This window comes from Galleria mellonella, unplaced genomic scaffold, assembly GCF_026898425.1.
Source record: "Galleria mellonella isolate WM207_F2 unplaced genomic scaffold, CSIRO_AGI_GalMel_v1 utg139, whole genome shotgun sequence".
Lineage (NCBI taxonomy): Eukaryota > Metazoa > Arthropoda > Insecta > Lepidoptera > Pyralidae > Galleria > Galleria mellonella.
Genome location: NW_026441995.1, coordinates 10218932 through 10239576, shown reverse-complemented (window position 1 = coordinate 10239576; position 20645 = coordinate 10218932). Strand labels below are relative to the sequence as shown.

Genomic DNA, 20645 nt, shown 5'->3' with positions numbered 1-20645 from the left:
TCTAATAGTTCGTAAACGATCTTATTCAAGTAACTCGTCTTTACAATTGTCAAAACCGAATTTATTTAGTAGTATTTCGTTTAAATTCACTTTCGTGTGGTTTTACGCTTCATACATTATTACATAAAATACCTAAGAACAAGGTAAAATACTGCTATTTAAGTATAATAACTATCTTTACGTCTATTATTTTTTGAGTGAACTGTCTACTAGATTGATGCATGTAATATGGGTTTGCCATGACTTGACAATGACATAGGCAACATTTAGAGAATATAGACCAATACGAACAAAATAAATTGACAAAAGTGAGCTGTCATTTTTCTATTCACTGAATTAATCATTACTAAAATAAATTAAATAAAACTTAAAGAAAACATGTTTCGAGCTAATAATTTTGATAAATTACTTGGTAAGTCTCTTATTATTGTTATACTTTGCAATCGGTTCGTATGCAACCAAAAAAAATTGTACTATTTCATTTCATTATTTATGTTCAGACAAATTTCAATTTCCCTGATCTGCACTGAATTTTCATTTCATTTGTGATTTATTAAAGTCTTAAACCATCGAAATATTTTTTATTCGTCGTTAACATATTCATATAAGAAGTAACTAACTATGTACCCTTCTTATTTTTGCAAAAAAATTCTAGCTGTAATGACGAAATTATGTTGTAGATAAAGCGACAAGTAATCTGCGCTTGGATCCCGATTGGCCAACTATCCTGCAAATTTGTGATCTGATTAGACAAAATGATTGTTCGTAAGTAAAATTATTAATACCTATCATGGACATTGTCAGTATAACATCTGGAGTAGCCTATTGAAATAAATACAATTTAAAGTACTAAATTTTTAATATTTATACATTTGTTTGTTTTTTATTGTTGTAGAGAAAATCTCTTATAATTATTTTCATATATAATATAATTAAATAATAAACCCAATGGATTGGCTAATAAGAAACTTGAAATTAGGTGAAAGTTTGTTACATGCATAGTATGGCATGAACAAAATAGAATATAAAAATGTAATGACACAGTTCACATTCCAAGGACACAAGGAATCCTGTATTTAATTGAAATATTATAAATATTGGGTATATTTGATTTAATTATGGCTACCTGCAAGGGGGAAAAGGATTGTTAGTAATAGGGATTAGCAACCCTATTGTTAGCGATATACCCTCATAGGTTGACCTCCTCCCTGTTCCTCCTGGAAACCATTGTGATTGATTCATTAGTGAACTTATCACAATGGGCAAACTAGCCTGCTTTATCTTCACTTGTCATCCCTCACTGGTGCCCGTATATACCGATAACGCAGGCGGGGTTACCATTTCATTATCATCCATTAAAAAAATAAATCTATCTGCCAAACATGGCAACTATGGACAAAACCCTCTCATGTGAGAGGCTTATGTTCAACAATTAAAGGTTGATATGATGATTGTTTTAGACATATTACATTGTAATAAATACATATCATCTTAAGGTTATTATATATTTTTGGAACATGTAAATGCACAGTACATAGGCATAGCAGTGTAATCCTTGTGAATTATATCCCAAGGATTAAGCTGCTATGCCACACATATGGACATATTTAAATTGGGGGGCCCAGGTGGGCTGTGCACATCCCAGAATTGTCCCAGTACCCACTTCAGTATCAAAATATGTATATCTAAAACACAAATGTATTTTTGGGTCATGCCACTCCTTCCTCCTGACCTTGAAAGTTAATCTTAAATATACCAATAACAACACATCATCATAGCCGTAGAATACTGACGGATCTTTTATATGTAATATTTGTCAGATCCATCAGTATTCTATGACTATGATGATATGTCATTTATTTGTTTTGGTGTTTTCCTAGTATACCAGCTTCCATCATATTATTATAAGAAACAAGTTAATAAAGATTTATGGACCACTCAAAAGAGAAATGTTAAGAACTGTTAATAAAATATGCAGCATATGCATTTTACTAGTTCAATCAAAGATGATGGAGAATGAATGAGATGCTAGGTTAGATAGTCTTTCACATCTATTTTACTATTAATTGAAACAACTGTAAACTTTTTGTCAATAATACAATTATTGTTATAATGAGCAGAGAGCATAAAGCGCCTCTTGATACATCTTTTTTTGCATTACATGAAGATTTTATTTCCAGACCAAAATATGCAGTGGCTGCTGTTAAAAAGAAGCTTTATGCACAGAACCCACATCAAGCTATGTTTGCTTTACTTACTCTAGAAAGTATTGTTAAAAATTGTGGTAAGTATTTTAGAGAGATGAAAGTCATTTATAACATATTAGCTTAAGATAAACAGCAGTTTATCTTATAGTCATTATACTAGAAACAATTATTTTTTTAAATAATGAAAATGCCATGGCAACCTTGCCTATTTTAGACTGCATTGTTCACTGGTAGATTACCAGTAAAAGATGATAGGTAAGGATGAAGTAAGGTCAATTGGCCCATCAAGAATTAATTATTCCTCAACTGGGCAATAATAAAAATGTAAGTCATGTAAAACTGTATATTTGAACTAATACAGAAAATTTTTAAAATCAAACTTTTAAATTAAAATTTTACAGAAAATAGTATATAAATAGAAATATATAAAAAAGACTGGTTGACCAAGTTGCCAGCAATACTGATGATTTTTAGAGAGGACTACAGGAATGTCTGCAGGGTATACTAGAGTATGCTAACAAAGGATATTAAACTCTACTATTTTTTTATGCAACTTAGAATGTCAAACAAGCTGACGGCCCACCTATTGGAAAGTAGTAACCTCTGTCTATAGACATGAGCAGTACCATGTACATAACACAGTATACTGTTTCGCCCATGATACCCCCCATGAGTAGCCATTCCTGAGGACTCAGGTGTAAGTTCACTGCCATATCCTACCATTCAAACCGAAACACAGCCATGCAAAAACAACTGCTTCACGGTATAAACACGAATCAGACAGAGGTGCCCAAGCAAATGACTTTTGTACAAAGTTTCCCTTTGGTAAAAAAAAATGCCTTTCCTCCCCACTATAAAATTAATCTAAGCCACAGTATGGAAAGCTTTGTTTGTATATTATAGGCTGAAAATCCCCTAAAAAGATGTTTTAAATTTAACTTGAAAAAGAAAATAATGCTTTTCCTATGAGCATAATTTGCAAAATTTTCTTTTAATAAAGTGCTAACAATGTTCATATGGTATAAACAATTAGTCAGAATTAATAATTATTCAATTATTATATTATTGATTATAGTAAAATAATATGATTCAAAATTGGTGAAATGAATATTACTGAAATATCATTTCATTATTAGATACCCCCATTTTATAAAGATTATTTGTCACCCCTTTTCCTCAAATAATATATTAAAAAAATGTATTGTTAACAACAGGATCCGGAGTTCATGACGAAGTGACGTCTAAAGCCTTCTGTGAGACCTTACGCGATTTAGTGAAGTCTACACAACATGAAAATTTACGTAACAAAATTCTTGAGCTCATACAAGCATGGGCTTTTGCATTTCGGAACTCGCCCAAGTATAGAGCTGTTCAGGTAATTCATTCTGGTCATTAGTAAAGTTGAGAGTGGTCATAATTTTTATATATTAACATAAACTGCAAAATACTATCATTAAGTTTGCAATTAACTGTTGGTAAACACATAAATATGCTTAGATATTATATACACCAAACACTTCAAATTTTTTTTATAATTGTAATGTTTTGATTTTTTAATAATATTTTTGAACTATCATTAGTTTTCTGGTTGATGTACACTTTCTAACACTATATATATTGATGATATTCCTGTTTATGTTATAGGTAGTAATTAAGAATAATTTTCAGTATTATGTTTTCCCTCTTAATAAAATAAATAATACTACAATCAATACTAAATAATTGTGTCCCGAAATATATTGATGTTATATTTGAGATTTAAAGAAGTATGTAATTGATAGATCACACAGGGTTTCGTCAGTAAAACAGTTAATCTTGGGTCTAATTAAGTCGGCCACCTTCTGGTATATAATATTGAAATAATATTTCTTCTCACTTAAAAAATATAATTATTATCTGAGTACTTACTTTTAATTTTTAATGTTAACCAATTAAGAACGCATTTCCAAACAAAATCATGTAATATATAAACAAAAAATACAATCAAAATTTAAAATTATCCTCTTTTTTTGAAGTTGGTTGAAATATAGTCATGATTCTACGTCATACAACAAATTATACAGTACCATAGTAGATTGTAGTAGTAGGGAGGGAATATTATTTACACTAGTAATACACTATCAGGTGGACCTCCATGCGGTTCCCTCTGGAAACCATCGTGATTAATTCTAGTGGAATTCATCGCAATGGACATCACCGCTAACTGACCTGTCTTTTCATCCTCACTTATTATCCCACACTGGTGCCCCGCTAGCGTATTCCGATAACGCAGGCGGGGTTACCATTCCATTATTACACATTAAAACAAAATTACCATAGTAGGTATATGACGTATTGTCATAAAATAAACAATAGTTTATGTATATACCTAATAGTATATACATTCAGAGTTAGTTCTTTCTCGACGCAATTATTACTCAGAGGTTGAAATCATACGAGATACGTCAGACGCCAAACGACAGATTTCAGACGAAGTTTTCACAGTTCACTGAACTATTGTTATGCCTCTCTCAAGGTGAATATTAGAAGTGCTGCACGTAAATACTTGTCTACTATCGATTTCATCAGTCGCTAATTTGATTAGGCATAACTACTGGTTTTGAGATCAGTATTATATTTATATAAATTTAAACATAGAAATATTGAATATACGAGTGTGTGTTATTTGTGAGTTTATTGGCTTATTTAGTGCTACCCACACACACGTAAGCATTCATTTAATTAAGCACATCTTATCAACAACTTATTGTTTTGTTTACATTGTTTGAACAACGTCATTGTCCTTTATTCTAGATACAATTAAAACTTATGTGATTTATATAGTAGGCGTCTTTTTATAGGTTTGATTATAATTGCCTGATATAATTAATAATATATTTCTTCCATCTATAAATATATTTAACTTTAAAACATATCAGAATTAGTTATCTGTAAAAAGAATTACTCTACTTAAACAAAATAAATTAGAATTTTACAATTGTAATCCTATTTGATATAGAAAGGTATTATCACAAAACAAATTTAAAATAAATAAGTGGTGATATTATTATAGAATAATATATAGTGTTTCATGACTCACAGAGTCGCAAGTACTTCCACATTGTTCAGACTGTCGTTTAGTCAAGTAACATAAAAATTTATTCAGTAGTTTACTAGTAGCCATTAAAATGTAATATACTTTCTTAATGATCTTGTTTAATACATTTTTCTGTAGTGTTATTCATAATAGTGGTATTATAATCACAACTAGACTTCAATAAAATAAAAATATCATATATGGATGATAAGACAATATCTTTTCTGTTATCATTTCTACAGGCTTTCATTTACCTTTATCAGTCGATTGGATTATTTACAACAAGAATTGTTTTAATTGTTAATTTATTTGATTAAAATTAATATAATCAACAGGACACAGTAAATATACTGAAAGCTGAATGCTACAAGTTTCCACCGCTTAAAGAATCTGATGCAATGTTCTCTGCTGACACGGCACCGGAGTGGGCTGATGGAGAAGTATGCCATAGGTTAGTGAATATTTCTTCTATTTATTATTTTTTTTTAAATATGGTTTCTAATTATTTTTCTTCAAATTAATTTTAAAATCAAAGTGTGATTGATTTCTCAGTTTTTTAGTGATAACTAAATAAGTAATTGTTTTATAACAACCCGCTCCATATATTAAAAGTAAAATTAGAATGACAAAGCAAATGGAGGTCAGTGACAGAAAAAAAAAAAACAAGAGGAAATGTCTAAAATAAACAAAACAGGTTACAATCTTCAACAACCTGACTGACCCTGACTGAATTGGATTCATTCATTTATTACCTGAAATATTCATATTTGATAGATTGTTTCAATTATTGTCTATATATTTATTGTTTGTAGTTTATAAATTTTTAATATATAAACTGGTGTTTTGCCTGCTACTTCGTATGCTTGGATTTCAGAAGTAGGAAAACCAATAACATAGACCATTTATAGATGGCGCATCAAGATATATACCTGACTTTAAATTAAATCTTTAAGAATGTTGCTTTACAGATCTTGATTGTCCAATTCATGTGTATATAGTAAATGTTGCTCTTTTGATAAACAGATGTCGTGTCGCTTTCACGCTTATGGTCCGCCGGCATCATTGTCGAGCATGCGGCCAAGTTTTCTGTCAGCAGTGCAGCTCCAAAACATCGACTCTACCAAAGTTTGGCATTGAAAAAGAGGCAAGTTCAAGTAAAAATAAGTAGATTCTTAATTCATATTATTTAATAAACCTACTTTAGACATTAAAGAATTTAGTCTCTTTTTTAGATCAGTTAATGGATGTCTTACATTTCAACTTAATATACAGTGTAAGATGGGATTTGACAGTAAGATTAGCATACTGAGTCAACAGAGCAGTTTATGTATGATGGTGTTTATATCTATGGACAATAGTTAACACTTTCCTTCAAGTATAATGTTAGAATTAGAATATTAAGCATTTCCACATACATAAAAAAATAAAAAATAAGATACATACTGCAAACAAGTAATAAATATGTTTATTGAAATGTACAATTTTTCTTTTATGTTAAATTTACTTTTTACACAGAATTTTAATATCAATATGGGAATAATTATTTGTTGAAATATTAGGTTCGTGTATGCGATGCTTGCTATGACAAAGTAAGCCGCCCTCCAACCTCATCTGCAAAACTAGAAATCATAGACACTTCTAGCGACTATGGACCAACACCAACACAGGTATGTGTATCTTTTTATGCTTCATTTTCACTATTGTAAAATGTGTTGTCTTTGTTAATATTGTTATGCAAAAAATGTCTAAGCAACAGAAAGTACAAAGTTATAAAAAAAAATTCATAGAATTGAGAGACATAAAAAAAATTGCTAATAGAAACTTATATAATGATATATAAACAACATAGGTTAATAAATAAAATTACAGAAAAATGCTTACACTTTCCATCAGACAGGCAGTTTTGTTTAATTATCTCCATGTAAAAATTTCATCTTTCTGGAAATTTGATTTTAATATAATTGAATATATCAATGACAATTTATTCAGTTGCATGTTTTTATAACAGATATAATAAACATGATATGATAAACATTAAAAATTTTCCCTTTATTTTGTGTTAGATATATTACACCCTTGTTAGCATGATTTAGACCAAAAATATAGTATTATTAATGGCCCATACTTGCTTCATATGGAACTACTTATTAGAATAAAAAGTGTTCTATCTCTAATCTCTGAAGTTTAATCCAATAATTTTTTTTATAATAGCAAAACTTACTGCAAGAAAAAAAAACTAATGTCTCAAAATTGTAGCGAACACTATATATTTATATAATTTCATTAAAATTGGTTAAGTAGATATTACTATGAACAAATATTTTATATGACATGGAATTTTTATATAAAAAGTAAAAATAACTCGTTTCATTTGTTCTTCCCTTGTCTTCAATTTTATTTACTCATAATTTAAGATTGTTTTATTTTAAGAAACACTTAAATTTTAAGATACTTTTGAGGTTATTAGAGTTTTATTGTAGATACTTTTGGCCATATGTGTATAGTTCAAAACATTATACTAAATTAGATCAAGATTAATTATTAAGGTTTTGCCATTAAAATAAAAGTGATAATAAGAAAATATTTTATTTATAAGTAATCACTGTCCATCGTAAGATTCACCCGGCATTTCTCCACCTGGTACTAACATAGCAATATTGTTTCCATTCAATAAAATTTGGTCCAGTTTCGTAATTTTCCGTCCTTCAGGTGTTGATTCGTATTCAGTAACATCGTCTAATAACATATTGACGAAATCGTCGAATCCTTGAAGCGTTCCCACAATTTCTTTATCATTTTTCATGATAATATGAATTCGTGAGCCGATACATTTATCAACCAGTTCTAGTGGTAGTAATGTGTTTGGATTAGGTAATGAAGATTGAGTCATTTTAATATTGTACAAGACGAGTAATATCACTTAAAAATCAATAATTTATCAAAATATCCCGTATTTACTTGTTAGACTTCTGAAATTGATAGATTTATAAACGTATTGTGTTATTCATATTGTTGACGGTTGAATGACAGATGATTGACTGTCGTACTATACTTATGTTCAGAAATAAAATTTTTCGTGTTGCCGTTATGACAAAGTTAATGATTATTTTAATATTATGGAATTTTTATTGCTTCTATAAAATACGGTATATGAAAATAGGCTTTATTTTTATATACGTAAATATTCAATGTAGATATCATTCACTTCTTTTAATTATAGTTATTATTTTTATATATTCTGAACGTAAAGTACAAATTCTTATAGGTCTTCAAAAGCTTCATTTCAAATGGAAAACATTGCTCATTTGTTATTGTTCACAATATCTGCTGACTTTGTATCTAATAACATTAAAGGTTCATTTATTGGACAAATTTTTAAATTAATATTTTAGGAGTTTATTTACATATATATATATATATATATATATATATATATATATATATATATATATATATATAATAAATTTCTTTTTTTTGTTTTATCGACAATTTAACGTCGCAACGCTGTGCGTGAACACTGCTCTTTCTTGGAAAAAACTTCCGCATGTTACAATTATAGCTCGGTAATCGCGACGATATTATTAACAATATTTTAAAATAATGTTTGGAAATGAAAAATATTTTTTCCTGATTATTATTCAGGTGCACATGCCTCGTTATGGTGAGGTAGTAATTTATGTGTATATAGCAATACCAGCCGCAACTGACGTACTGGCTTGAATGACAGTTACTCATCATAAACTGTCGTAGGATTTCATAGTTGCTTGAATTGTTTGCGCGTTTAAAAGTAACGACTTCGTTCTGAATCTTAGTGAACGTAATTTTGTTTTTTAAAAAGTGAAAATACTTAAAATTAATAATATGGCTAAAAATTTTGTGACAAATTTTCGTGGTGAACATTTTATAACACCAAATGGAAAGCACATAAAAGAAGAACCCTTGACACCGATTGAAAATGATTTCGGAGATCACAATCACATGGAAAATTCGTTTGATGGTACTGGATCTATGAGGAAGTCGCTTTCTATGAACGACATTGCGGCACTTCGATCAGATTTTGTGAAATTGGAATTTGAGGATAAACAAAGCGTTTACGAAAGGTACAGACGCCAGGCTGAAGCACCATTAGAATTATCTAAAACAAAGTTCGTTTCTATGGCTGAAGCTATATATCACTATCAAAGAGACACACCAAGCCGTTTTCATTCTACAAAACCCCAAATTTTTAAGACTCGAGGGTCTTTCAGACCTTCAGGTTTGACTGTGCCTCAATCGCCAATGCTGCGATGCAAAGCTCGTTCCCGCCCCCTACACATCATGTCACAGAAAGAAAAGGAGGAAATGGAGATGGAGGAAATCAAGAAATTTAAAATTAAAGCTCAACCAATACCAAAATCGGTTATTGAAGGCACTATAAGACTGCCAGAGGTGCAGAAGAAACCAAAAACTGTTCCTGAGCCATTCAAATTAACAGAACTGCATAAAAAGTCAATACAGTCTCCAGAACATGTACAGAAATTCAAAGCGCGCCCTGCTCCAAAACATATACTTGAGAAGCCTCAGATTCCTGTGAAGCCTCCAGTCCAAATAACCAAACCAATTAGTCCTAAGTTTCATTATAAGCGTGGTAATTCTTCAGAACAATTGAAACAAAACCATAAAGATCTTCCAGTATCAATGTCAAAAAGTGTAGAAAAATTACAACGCCATGGCCCTATTAAACCTGAACCATTTTCTTTTGAAAAACGAGATGAAGAATTAAAAAGACGCAGAGAGGAGAAGATCAGGCGTCAAATTGAAGAGGAAAAAAAACAAGCTTCATTATTCAAAGCCCAGCCACTGCCTGGTGCTGTTAAAAAACGTATGTATAGTGCTACTACAAAAGGGAGCTCCTCCACAACATCTTCTGAAAATAAAGAGAATCATTCTAAATTTGAAGCCAAACCTCCAACAGTACTTTATAAAGAGCCATTTAAGCCTGTTTTACATCCATTACAATTAGTTAAGCCTGCACCATTTGCATTGACAACTGAAAAAAGGGCAGTCGAAAGAGAGAAGTTTGAGCAACAATTAAAGGAAAAAGAAGAAGAACTTGAGAGACTTAGGCTTCAAAGAGAAAAAGAACAACAAGAATTGGAGGAGAAAGCTAAAGCTGAATTGAGAGCAAAGTTAATACATCATGCTAAGCCAGCACCTGTGTTTACACCATTTGTTCCTGAAAAGTCAGTGGTGCCACTTACTGTGCCAGACACACCTAAATTTGTTAGAAGATTAAAGAATAATTAAATATTTCTAAAATAGAATAATGTTCTTAATAAAGAATGATTAATATGATACATAAACATAATTTTTTGGTAGAAAAGATCTGCATTTTACTAAATATACTGTCATTTTTTTGCTATTGCTTATATGGTTGACATTTTGTTAATATAAAAGAAATATTATGATATGTTTTAATTTTTAATCATGACTCGCAACTAGTAACATAAAATTTTTGTTTTTATAAAATTTCATTGTGGTTGTTTTGATATTAAATTTTAGAATATATATAATTTCTTTATTATTTTTAAATTATAGTAAATACAATTGCTTCATAAGTAATATTCAAAATAAAAATATATACAGTTCATCTAAATGAGGGTAACCAAAGCAAATTTTTGTTGACATTTGTGGTGGATATGGCACTTGCCATTTTATTATCTATCTCTAACATATTCTAATTCAGCATGGCAGAAAGACTGCACACTACTGAATAAATTTTAACAATGTTAAAAATATAATTTATAAAATAATTTTTTTCGTATGTAATGATGTCTTCTGAGATTGAAATCTTCTGTAGGGATTCTAGTACTATCATCAATTCCATATGTCCTATTGATGAATGTTATGCAAATATTTTATAATAATAAATCTCTTTAGCAAAACTTTATTTTTTTTTATACAACTTAGAATTGCAAACAAGGTGACGGCCCACCTGATGGAAAGTGGTAACCATCGCCTATAAACTTGCTGTTGTTTGTTAATCTTTAACAAAGGACTTATCATTAACTAGCTATGTAACCCTTATAACTTTTTGATTTTGAATATCAGTTATGGACGATTATACCACTGCTTTTATCATTATCATTTTAGCTATTAATTGTCGACTGATAATCATAAGACATCTCCTTGTAGATCCCAGCATAAAATAGGAGATTGCCTATTCCTTTCCCGTGGGTGTCGTAAGAGGCGAGTAAGGGAACTGTCGAGGAATAGGCAGCAGCGTGCCTCTTAAAACCTCACCAAAGACCTAATAGCAGTTGCCGGGTGGAAGGGATCGTTGGTAATGCGGACTACCAGTCCCATTGCTAGCAATATACCCTGTCAGGTCGACCTCCACGCGGTTCCTCCTGGAAACCATCGTGGTGAATTCCAAGTGTACTCGATATCACGATGGGCTGACTGACCTGCTTTTTTGATTATTCACCTATCATCCATCACTGGTGCCCCGTCAGCGTATACCGTTAGCCCAGGTGGGGTTGCCGTTTCATTAATCATGCATTAATAGCAGTTGCCAATACGCCTGCCAAGCATGGCAACTACTGACAAGACCCCCTATTTATGGGGGAGACCTATGTTCTGCAGTGGACAATTAATGGTTAATATAGTTATCGTAAGACTGTCGTAAGAAAGGGCTTTGTTGCTCAATATCTATTGATTCCTTACAACATTTGAAGTCGTTACAACATTTAAGGGAGGCTTTTTCACGAGAGAAAATTTCTTTCAATCGGTTGTCAGTTACATCAATTATATGGTAGGTCTATTGCCACTTTAGTTTACTCATAAATTTATGTCACAAAAAATTGCTTCCAGGTCGTTCCAAGGTACCATTGGGGGGAAAAGGATTGTTAGTAATAAGGTGTAACTGACTCATTGTTAGCAATACAACCTCTCAGATCGACCTCCACGCGGTTCCCCGTGGAAACCATCATGGTTAATTCTGCTAGAGTTCGTGACGATGGATTAACTTATCTGCTTCATTTTCACCTGTCCCACCCCCCACTGGTGCCCCGCCAGTGTATATCGATAGCGCAGGCGGGGTTATCATTCCATTATTATCCATTAAAAAAAAAACAAGGTACCATTAATACTCGTAGGTTTGGACGCTTGCCATCAGCGGTTTATTTCCGTATTAGTTTCATTTAAATGATTGAAGTCACAAGAAATAAAACAGTAATATCGTTTTATTTATTTCTGGATCATTCTAAAAGTGGTTCTGTATTATAGGACAATGACAAAAGTGGACATAATTTTATCACTAAAACATTAATTACCTAGCCACATGTTAAGAGAATGTTTCATTAATAGCTACTATTTGTAAAAAAAATCTAAATATATTTTCATATTTCCTGATGGGATAGGCAGAAGATTTCGTCGATTGTTAGTGTTCTAGTGAAACATTTCCATCTAACGTGACAGGGGGCGACGATACCTCTGTGATCGATTTAGTTTATCAGTCTATTTCGTCACCGAATGAGTCACAAATTTAAATCAACACAAAATGTTTGTCAAACACCTATTATTACAAATACGGGTATATCATTGAAATTTGCCATGTATGTAATTATTGTTTATCCTGTTTACAGAAGCGTCCCGCCGGCGGCGGTAAATCTGCTGAGGAGCTTCAAGAGGAGGAAGAGTTGCAACTCGCGCTTGCTCTCAGTCAGTCGGAGGCAGAGCAGAAAGAAAAGGAGCGCAAGTCACGCTCCCATATTGCGCCAGACCCCACGCCGCACCATCCCACATGTAATTTATTTATATTTTTTTATTGTCTATACTCATTAAGTTTTTATAACATTACTTTGAATATCTTTGTTTTGTCTTGTTTTTTTCCTTTATTTTATAATGCAAATAAAGTAACTTCATTCATTCATTCATATCTTTACAAAACTAACTCGGGTTATGGAGAATGAGATAATTTAACTTCACAATGCAATTGGCTATCTAGTTGTTTTTATTCACTTTGAATATTACTCAAAATGGCAAACAAACTGAGAGTCCATTATTTAATCAATTCAAAATTTTGTTAAATAATAAGTATTATGTTTGAATTGTAACAATTAATGTATTATTTGTATTTTTTATGCAGTTATGCGAACACAGCTTCTTGACAGCAGGTGCACATTGAAGGATGGTATATCTGCTACCTGAAACGGTTCTGTCTATAGTTTCGTTGCACACTTCTCTAGGTGAACTGATTAAAAAGTGTTGTAACAAAATATTATTATGTTCAGTGTCTCCGACGCCGTCCTCCGTGAGCGCGTCTCCGGACCACAGCGCGCAGGCGTCCTCGGAGCTCTCCCGGTATCTGGACCGTAACTACTGGGAGCAGCGGTTGTCTCGGGACTCGGCCGCCGCCCCTACAGCTCCCTCGCCTGCCTCTCACGCTTCACATACGACTCACGATGTCGCCGAGGTCTGTTTTATAAAAATATATTAATTAATTTACTTATTTTTCATAGAAATATATTTTTCTACGTGCCTATGTACACCAAAATCTAGTAAAGATGCCAATAGGATATCAGCATCATTTAGTATAATAGAGAAAATACATTTCCTATCTTATTTGCTAAATAAAAGGGTATTATTAAAAGGTAACATTTTGGTTCAATTTTGTAATTTATACAGCACACTGCTACTATATTTATATTGCTACTATATATCATTTATTTAAAACGTTACTTTCTTTCGTCGTTAATATTTTCAAACAATAATATGCTACATATGTTTGTTATTTAATTATTACCGATTTAACTTAAGTGTAGTTTGGTCCAGAAAAACATTAAAATATACTGTGTACTTATAAAACTTTTAACAATAAAATAATATGCTGTAAACGTCTTTTTTTTTTGCAGTTGGAATATATTAAACCCGTTGCAAATAAAGCGCCAGATGAGGATGCCGAGGACAAAGAGATAGATGAATTTATCGAAACATTGAAGTCACAAGTAGAAATATTTGTAAACAGAATGAAAAGTAATTCCTCAAGGTTTGTATTTTTAATATTTTATAATTATTATTTTAATATGTATATTAATGAATCAGTATGTTGATTTTATTGTCGCAATTCATTAACATCCCACTGCATAGGTTTGCACAACATTAACTGCATAATTAAGAAGCCTGTTCTCTGTAACGAGAAATTAATTTGTAACTTTAATTTACAGAGGGCGCTCCATTGCCAATGATACATCAGTACAAACTCTCTTTATGAACATAACCGCAATGCATTCTCGCCTACTACGTTACATACAACAACAAGACGATAAAAGAGTGTATTTGGAGAGCTTACAGGTATTTTTTTTCTTGGTGTTAACCGAAATATCAACCAAAATTATTGGTTTCTAAATAGTTTTCAATTTTACAATTTTTTTGTGTAAATTATGAGAGATAGCAATAACATTAAAGTACAGTGTACAGTAAACACAAACCCTTATTCTGGAATAGCAACACACCTAAGGGTTACAATAATTTCTATGATTTTTATTGCATTGTTCATGTCTGTAAGCAACAGTTACTGCTTTTCCTAGCGATGTCCCGTCAGCTTTTTATCATTTCAAGTGGTATTAAAAAATCATTGTTATCAAATTAAATATCGCTTGAATTTTATTATAAATATCGTAAATATTATTTTATTCTTATTAGTAATTTGTATAATTTCTTTATTTTTCCCCTCTTTCTCTCTCTCTAGTTTTTTAAGAAAATACAAATAGTAGTAAAATTAAGTATATCCCGATGTTTCAAACATTTCACTCGAAACCCTTTTTTGTTACCCTTTGTTGTTTTTAATGATTTGTTAATTCACTTACTTAAAAAATGCAATACAACTGAATTGATAAACTCCTTCTTTTTGAAGTCGGTTGAAAAAGTTAAAATTTTAATGGTAATTACAAAAAATTTAGACAAAAAGTTTAGAAATATATATGTATCATATATAATACATATACATTTTATAATAATAATAATATTCATTATTTATAAAATATGCCAGATAAAAAATAATAATATAATTGTTAAATGTAATTTATGATTGTGCGTAGGACAAAGTGACACAAGTGCGAGATAGCCGCGCTGCTTTAGATACGCTAAGGGCCGAACACGCCGCACGATTGACCGCACAAGCAGAGGCCGCCGAACGACAAAGACAAATGCAAATGGCTGCCAAACTGCAAGCCATGAGGAAGAAAAAGCATGAATACCTCCAGTACCAGAGACAACTCGCCCTCCAGAGGGTACAGGTAATTGCTTCAAAATAGCCTAATTAAAAATTTTAAAGTTTTTGCTACAATGTTTTTCCTGTGACTATACATTCAGTAGTAGAACGCAGTATTAAATATTGATATAAATAAGAAGCCCTTTCTAACAAAAACAATGATCAATGAAGTTAAGAAACTATAAATTTTCAGTTCATTATAAAAGAAAAGCAATGAGAGATTCTTCATTGGAAGGACAGTCCACTCTTGCCAACATCTCTTGCACACATCTACTCATGGACCAGATGAGAGATCTAATTATTATATTATATGTATAACAAGTGCATGATGCAACACAAAAAAATATTTATTTTCATAATAATATGACTTCATAGTAAAAATTTATGAATACCATCTTTTTTTATATTACAGGAACAAGAAAGAGAAATGCAAATGAGACAAGAACAGCAAAAACATCAGTATATGATGTCCAACAGTGGCTATTACATGCCTGGTGTAACTATGTCACAGTACCAACCAGGATATCCCAATCAACCAATGTATGTAAACCCACAATTCCATCCACAAATGATGCCACCACCACAAGCGACTACAGATGCTTCTGTATCCATACCGGGTCAGCCACAAATGTCACAAGCCAATATGCAAATGGGTGGAATATCTCAATCCGTGCCACAGTTGACAAACACCTACCCTATGACCAGTACTGGTGTTGCAATCAGCCAAGCGCCAACAAGCGTTCAACAGTCAATGAATCAGTCTATTCGACCAACACCTGGCCAACAGTTGCCTATGCAGCAACAAATGTTAATGCATCAAATGAGAATGCCAGTTCAGGCTGGTGTTCACCAGATGATTCCACAAGGTATATCTAGCAACCAGAATGTGCCCCAACAGAATGGTCAAACTAATCAGCTACCTAAACAGCCTAATCAACCGCAGCCGCCCAGTGCGATGGGCCCACCTATGTCTGTTGGGCAACAAAGTCTAGGTCAACTTCAATCTCTAATAAATCCGAACAATCCAATGTTAGGATTGCAAATGCAAAATATGAGAATGCCAATCATGACAGGGGGTCAATCAAATGCTAATCCTCAAGTTCCAGCTTCTGGGTATCCAGTTATGCCAAATCAGCAGAATAATCAACATACATCTCAAATTCCAAACATGCAACAGCAATCTCAGATGCCCTTACCTGGTCAGTCAATGTTGTTACCAGGTCAACAAATGATGCAAGGTCAAACAGTCCCTAGTCAACATCAGAATATATCCATGGCCAACCACATTCCTCCTACAAACCAAACTGCGACATCTCAAGTATCACAGATACCTACTTCTCATGGACATCAGATACCACAGCAACCTCAAGCACAAGGTCAACCAATGCCCATGCCTGGACAACCTTTACAACCACCAAACCAACACATGTTAATGCAAGGAGGACAATCTATTTTACCCCAAAATCATATTCCTCAACAAGGTCAAATGAACCAACTCCCTCCAAGTCAAATGCTTCCTGGCCAACAAGGACAACAACTACCTCATGGGCAACAATTGCCTCATATAATGGCAGGAGGTCAAATGTCGCAAGGCCCACAAATACATAATCAAATGCCACCACAGATGAGTGTACAGGGACAACAAACACACCAATCTATTCCTTCAGGTCGACCAATGTCTCAAGGTCAACCAATGCCGCCAAACCAACCTATGCCTCAAGGACAGCCAATGCAAGGTCAACCTATGCCTCAAACTCAGCCTACACCCCAAAATATTCCTGGACAACCCATAAAAGCACCACAAAACTTTGGCCCACCAGGTCAAGGGCAACAACAGGTGTCCATAAACCAACAGGTGCAAACACCTGTAAAGTCTGAACATAATAATAATACAGCGGAACTGATAAGTTTTGATTGAAATTATGTATGTATATTTTGACCAGATGAGAGATCTAATTATTTCAATGACTGTTAAACTTGTTTTATTGTAAGTAAGAGAGATATGCAATAATGAACATCTTAGAAATTGTGCAAGTTGTGAAGTTTGAAACCAAAATAATTGTCATGTATAGGGTATTTTAAATTCGAGATTTTTACGATATAATAAGGCTTTTACTGTCACCAATATTAATCATTATTTATATAAACATTGCAGTAGTTTCAGATAAATATTTAGATGTCACTCATCATCACAAAGACTTGTTATATTCCCATAATTAATTTCTAATAATAAGTTTAGTTTTAATGCGAGCACCTCACATTGACCTCTGACTATATAAACTTTCCAAAGTATTCTTTAACTACTGACATGTCTAATACAGAATAAAGGAAATATGTGTTGTACTTAGTTTTTCAAACTGCTTGGTGGCTATATTTTTTACAATATATTAACACGTCAATAATTCTATATCCTTTGTTGTTTGTAATTTATTCTTTAGTTCATAGTTTAGCAAATATTTAGTCTTTGTAAATCAGGTACTTTTATATTATGAAATGGTAATTAAATTATTAAAAAAATATTATCATATTTTAAACAAATGGGACTATGTGAGGCGCCAATTTAGGTATGATTATTGCCTTGTAATCTATGTAAATGCAAAATGTAAAAATTCTGTCGTTTGTAGTTAAATTACATTAATAATATAATACAGAGTTAAAATTACAAATATCGTTATTTTAATTTTTTCATTAATGAACAATTACTGTTATTTTATTTTTACACTTAAGTTGTATATGATTAATAATACCAATAAAACGTGAACATTCTTTTATGTTGGTCTTAATCATATCTCAAAATTAAACTATTAAAATAGGTACCTATGTACCTTAGATAATTATAGTACCTACCTATCAAATTAAAATAATATTAAATAAGTAGTGCACATGAAGCGTGATTTGGTAAAAAGTATCCTATGCCTTTTACAGAGTAAATATAAAAAACTACATTTTACGGCCAAAGGTGCCAAAAGGTAGCAAATACACTTTTACATTTATAATATTAGTAAATAGGCATATTACCTTTTTATATAAAATGCTCCATCCTTGAAAGTTGGTAGATATGTAAGTCAGAAGAAGGGGAACTTTAATTTTAACCGAAAAATATTGTGGCTATCTATTTCTTCGATATAGGTTGAATTTTAAACAAATTAGGTGTCCCTGATAGTAAAATTGTTTCCTTAGATTAATTACTACATATATTGAAAAGAGTGTTTTCACTAAAGAAACATATCAACAAAACCACCCGAATAATCTTTACCAATGGAGAAATATGGAAAAGGCCTATGTGCAAGGACAACCGGAAAAATAAGATGTTGCTGATGTCAACATAAATTTTTTTTTATACAACTCAGAATGGCAAACAAGCTGATGGCCCACCTGATGGAAAGTGGTAACCGTCGCCTATAGAGATGAGCAGTACCATGGACATAACAGAGTATACTGTTTCGCCCATGATACCCCCATGCGTTGCCATTCCTGAGGACTCAGGTGTTATTCCTCTGTACCCAGTAAATTCACGCCATATCCCACCCTTCAAACCGAAACACAGCCATTCAAACAACTGCTTCACGGTTGAAACACGAATGGGACAGAGGTACCAAAGCAATCGACTTTTGTACAATGTACAATTTAAGGGGGGAAAGTGATTGTTAGTAATGGAGACTGAGAATCCCATTGCTAGCAATATACCCAACTAGGTCGACCCCCTCGCGGTACCCCCTGGAAACTATCATGGTTAATTCCTGATGAATTCATCATGATAGGCTAACTGGCCTGTTTTCATTCTCATCTATCACCCTTCACTGGTGCTCCGCCAACGTATCCCGTTAGCGCAGGCGGGGTTACCATACCATTTTAATCGATCAAAAAAAAATGTACAATTTAAAAAAAATCTGTTATTCAGGAAAAAAGGCTATTTTTATTTTATTTATTGTCATATGAATATTAATATACTGTAACAAGACGCAGTGATAGACATAATCGTAGTCAGTTACAGTTTCATTATACCGAACCAGTACCTAGGCCTTTTCATTGGCTGTACCCTGTGGAGTGCTCTGCGCCTAAGAACAAGGAATTACATAAAAGGAATGATAAAATAAAAACTGTAGATTTACAGATTTACCGTGAGATTTCACGGGTGCCTTATTTCTTCTTATACAAATATAATTAGTAATAAGAGCACGAAAAATACACCTTCAGTTGCTATTTTTGTCAATTCATAGCAGTTTAGTGTATAAACAAACTAGAAAACATATTAGAAAACGTTTGATATGTCAATTACTTGTTAATAATTTGATTATATATTTGTTAAATTATATAAATTTTACATTACTAGATTATATCTAAATTGCATAATTTCTACATAAACTGTGTGTACTGTATCTGAATTTGGTGAGGTTATACGGCCATATGACATTGTCTATACATTAATCTATGAATTGACAAAAATTGCAACTGATGGTGTATCTTTCGTTCTCTTTTTACTAATTATATTTGCATAAGAAGAAAGGAGATAACCATATGATTTACAATTTTTATTTTATCACTAGCGGCCCGTCTCGGCTTCCTATGAGTGGATATTTTGACATTTTAAAAAGTGTACATTAAGGCTGCACACACGACGGAATCTTAAAAATGGAGTAACTTCTCCCGTTTTCCCAACATGTCCCTTCACTGTTTTTCTCCTATTGATCGTAGCGTGATGAAAAGTATACTATAATCTACTCAGAAGTATAAAGAATAATTGTACCAAGTTTTGTTAAAATCCGTCGAGTAGTTTTTGTTTCTATAACGAACATACAGACAGACAGACAAAAATTTTACTGATTGCATTTTTGGTATCAGTATCGATCACTAATCACCCCCTGATAGTTATTTTGGAAATATATTTCATGTACAGAATTGACTTCTTCACAGATTTATTATAAGTATACATTGTAGTACTATTGACTTTTTTTTTTTTTTTTTTTTTTTTTTTTTTTTTTTTAATTGATGATAATGGAATGGTAACCCCACCCGCGCTATCGGTGTACACCGACGGGGCACCAGTGAAAAGTGATAGGTGAGGAGATGAAGCAGGCCATTAGCCCATCGTGACGAATTCAACAAGAAT

General features: G+C 32.2%; 3 protein-coding genes across 5 annotated transcripts; 2 read left to right on the top strand and 1 right to left on the bottom strand.

Annotated features, from left to right (window-relative positions):
* The first annotated feature begins 254 nt into the window (after window positions 1-254).
* Window positions 255-18304, top strand: LOC113514245 (hepatocyte growth factor-regulated tyrosine kinase substrate-like). 3 transcript variants are annotated; one of them, XM_026898277.3, is made up of 13 exons: window positions 255-412; window positions 681-765; window positions 2181-2284; window positions 3422-3582; window positions 5619-5734; window positions 6307-6427; window positions 6843-6950; window positions 12909-13068; window positions 13557-13738; window positions 14178-14311; window positions 14490-14616; window positions 15363-15560; window positions 15948-18304. In XM_026898277.3, exons 1-13 carry the CDS (start codon window positions 379-381, stop codon window positions 17451-17453), a joined length of 3036 nt encoding a protein of 1011 aa, XP_026754078.1. In that variant the 5' UTR covers window positions 255-378; the 3' UTR covers window positions 17454-18304. The 3 variants fall into 3 exon arrangements, with proteins under 3 accessions (XP_026754078.1, XP_031765115.1, XP_031765116.1); XM_031909255.2 differs by lacking the exons at window positions 255-412; window positions 681-765; window positions 2181-2284; window positions 3422-3582 and adding an exon at window positions 4614-4722; XM_031909256.2 differs by lacking the exons at window positions 255-412; window positions 681-765; window positions 2181-2284; window positions 3422-3582 and adding an exon at window positions 4780-4912.
* On the bottom strand, window positions 7854-8320 carry LOC113514261 (U6 snRNA-associated Sm-like protein LSm5). Its single transcript, XM_026898302.3, has one exon. It carries the CDS (start codon window positions 8171-8173, stop codon window positions 7883-7885), a length of 291 nt encoding a protein of 96 aa, XP_026754103.2. The 5' UTR covers window positions 8174-8320; the 3' UTR covers window positions 7854-7882.
* On the top strand, window positions 8867-11217 carry LOC113514252 (targeting protein for Xklp2-like). The gene has a single exon (XM_026898291.3). It carries the CDS (start codon window positions 9145-9147, stop codon window positions 10567-10569), a length of 1425 nt encoding a protein of 474 aa, XP_026754092.1. The 5' UTR covers window positions 8867-9144; the 3' UTR covers window positions 10570-11217.
* Window positions 18305-20645: the final 2341 nt, after the last annotated feature.

Bases quoted from the DNA above. Each gene is read 5' to 3' on its own strand.
- LOC113514245 (XM_026898277.3), top strand. From the start codon at position 379: ATGTTTCGAGCTAATAATTTTGATAAATTACTTG. The intron at 6,951-12,908 runs GTATGTGTATCT...TCCTGTTTACAG, and splicing joins ATGGACCAACACCAACACAG to AAGCGTCCCGCCGGCGGCGG. The intron at 13,739-14,177 runs GTCTGTTTTATA...TTTTTTTTGCAG, and splicing joins CGACTCACGATGTCGCCGAG to TTGGAATATATTAAACCCGT.
- LOC113514261 (XM_026898302.3), bottom strand. From the start codon at position 8,173: ATGACTCAATCTTCATTACCTAATCCAAACACATTACTACCACTAGAA.
- LOC113514252 (XM_026898291.3), top strand. From the start codon at position 9,145: ATGGCTAAAAATTTTGTGACAAATTTTCGTGGTGAACATTTTATAACA.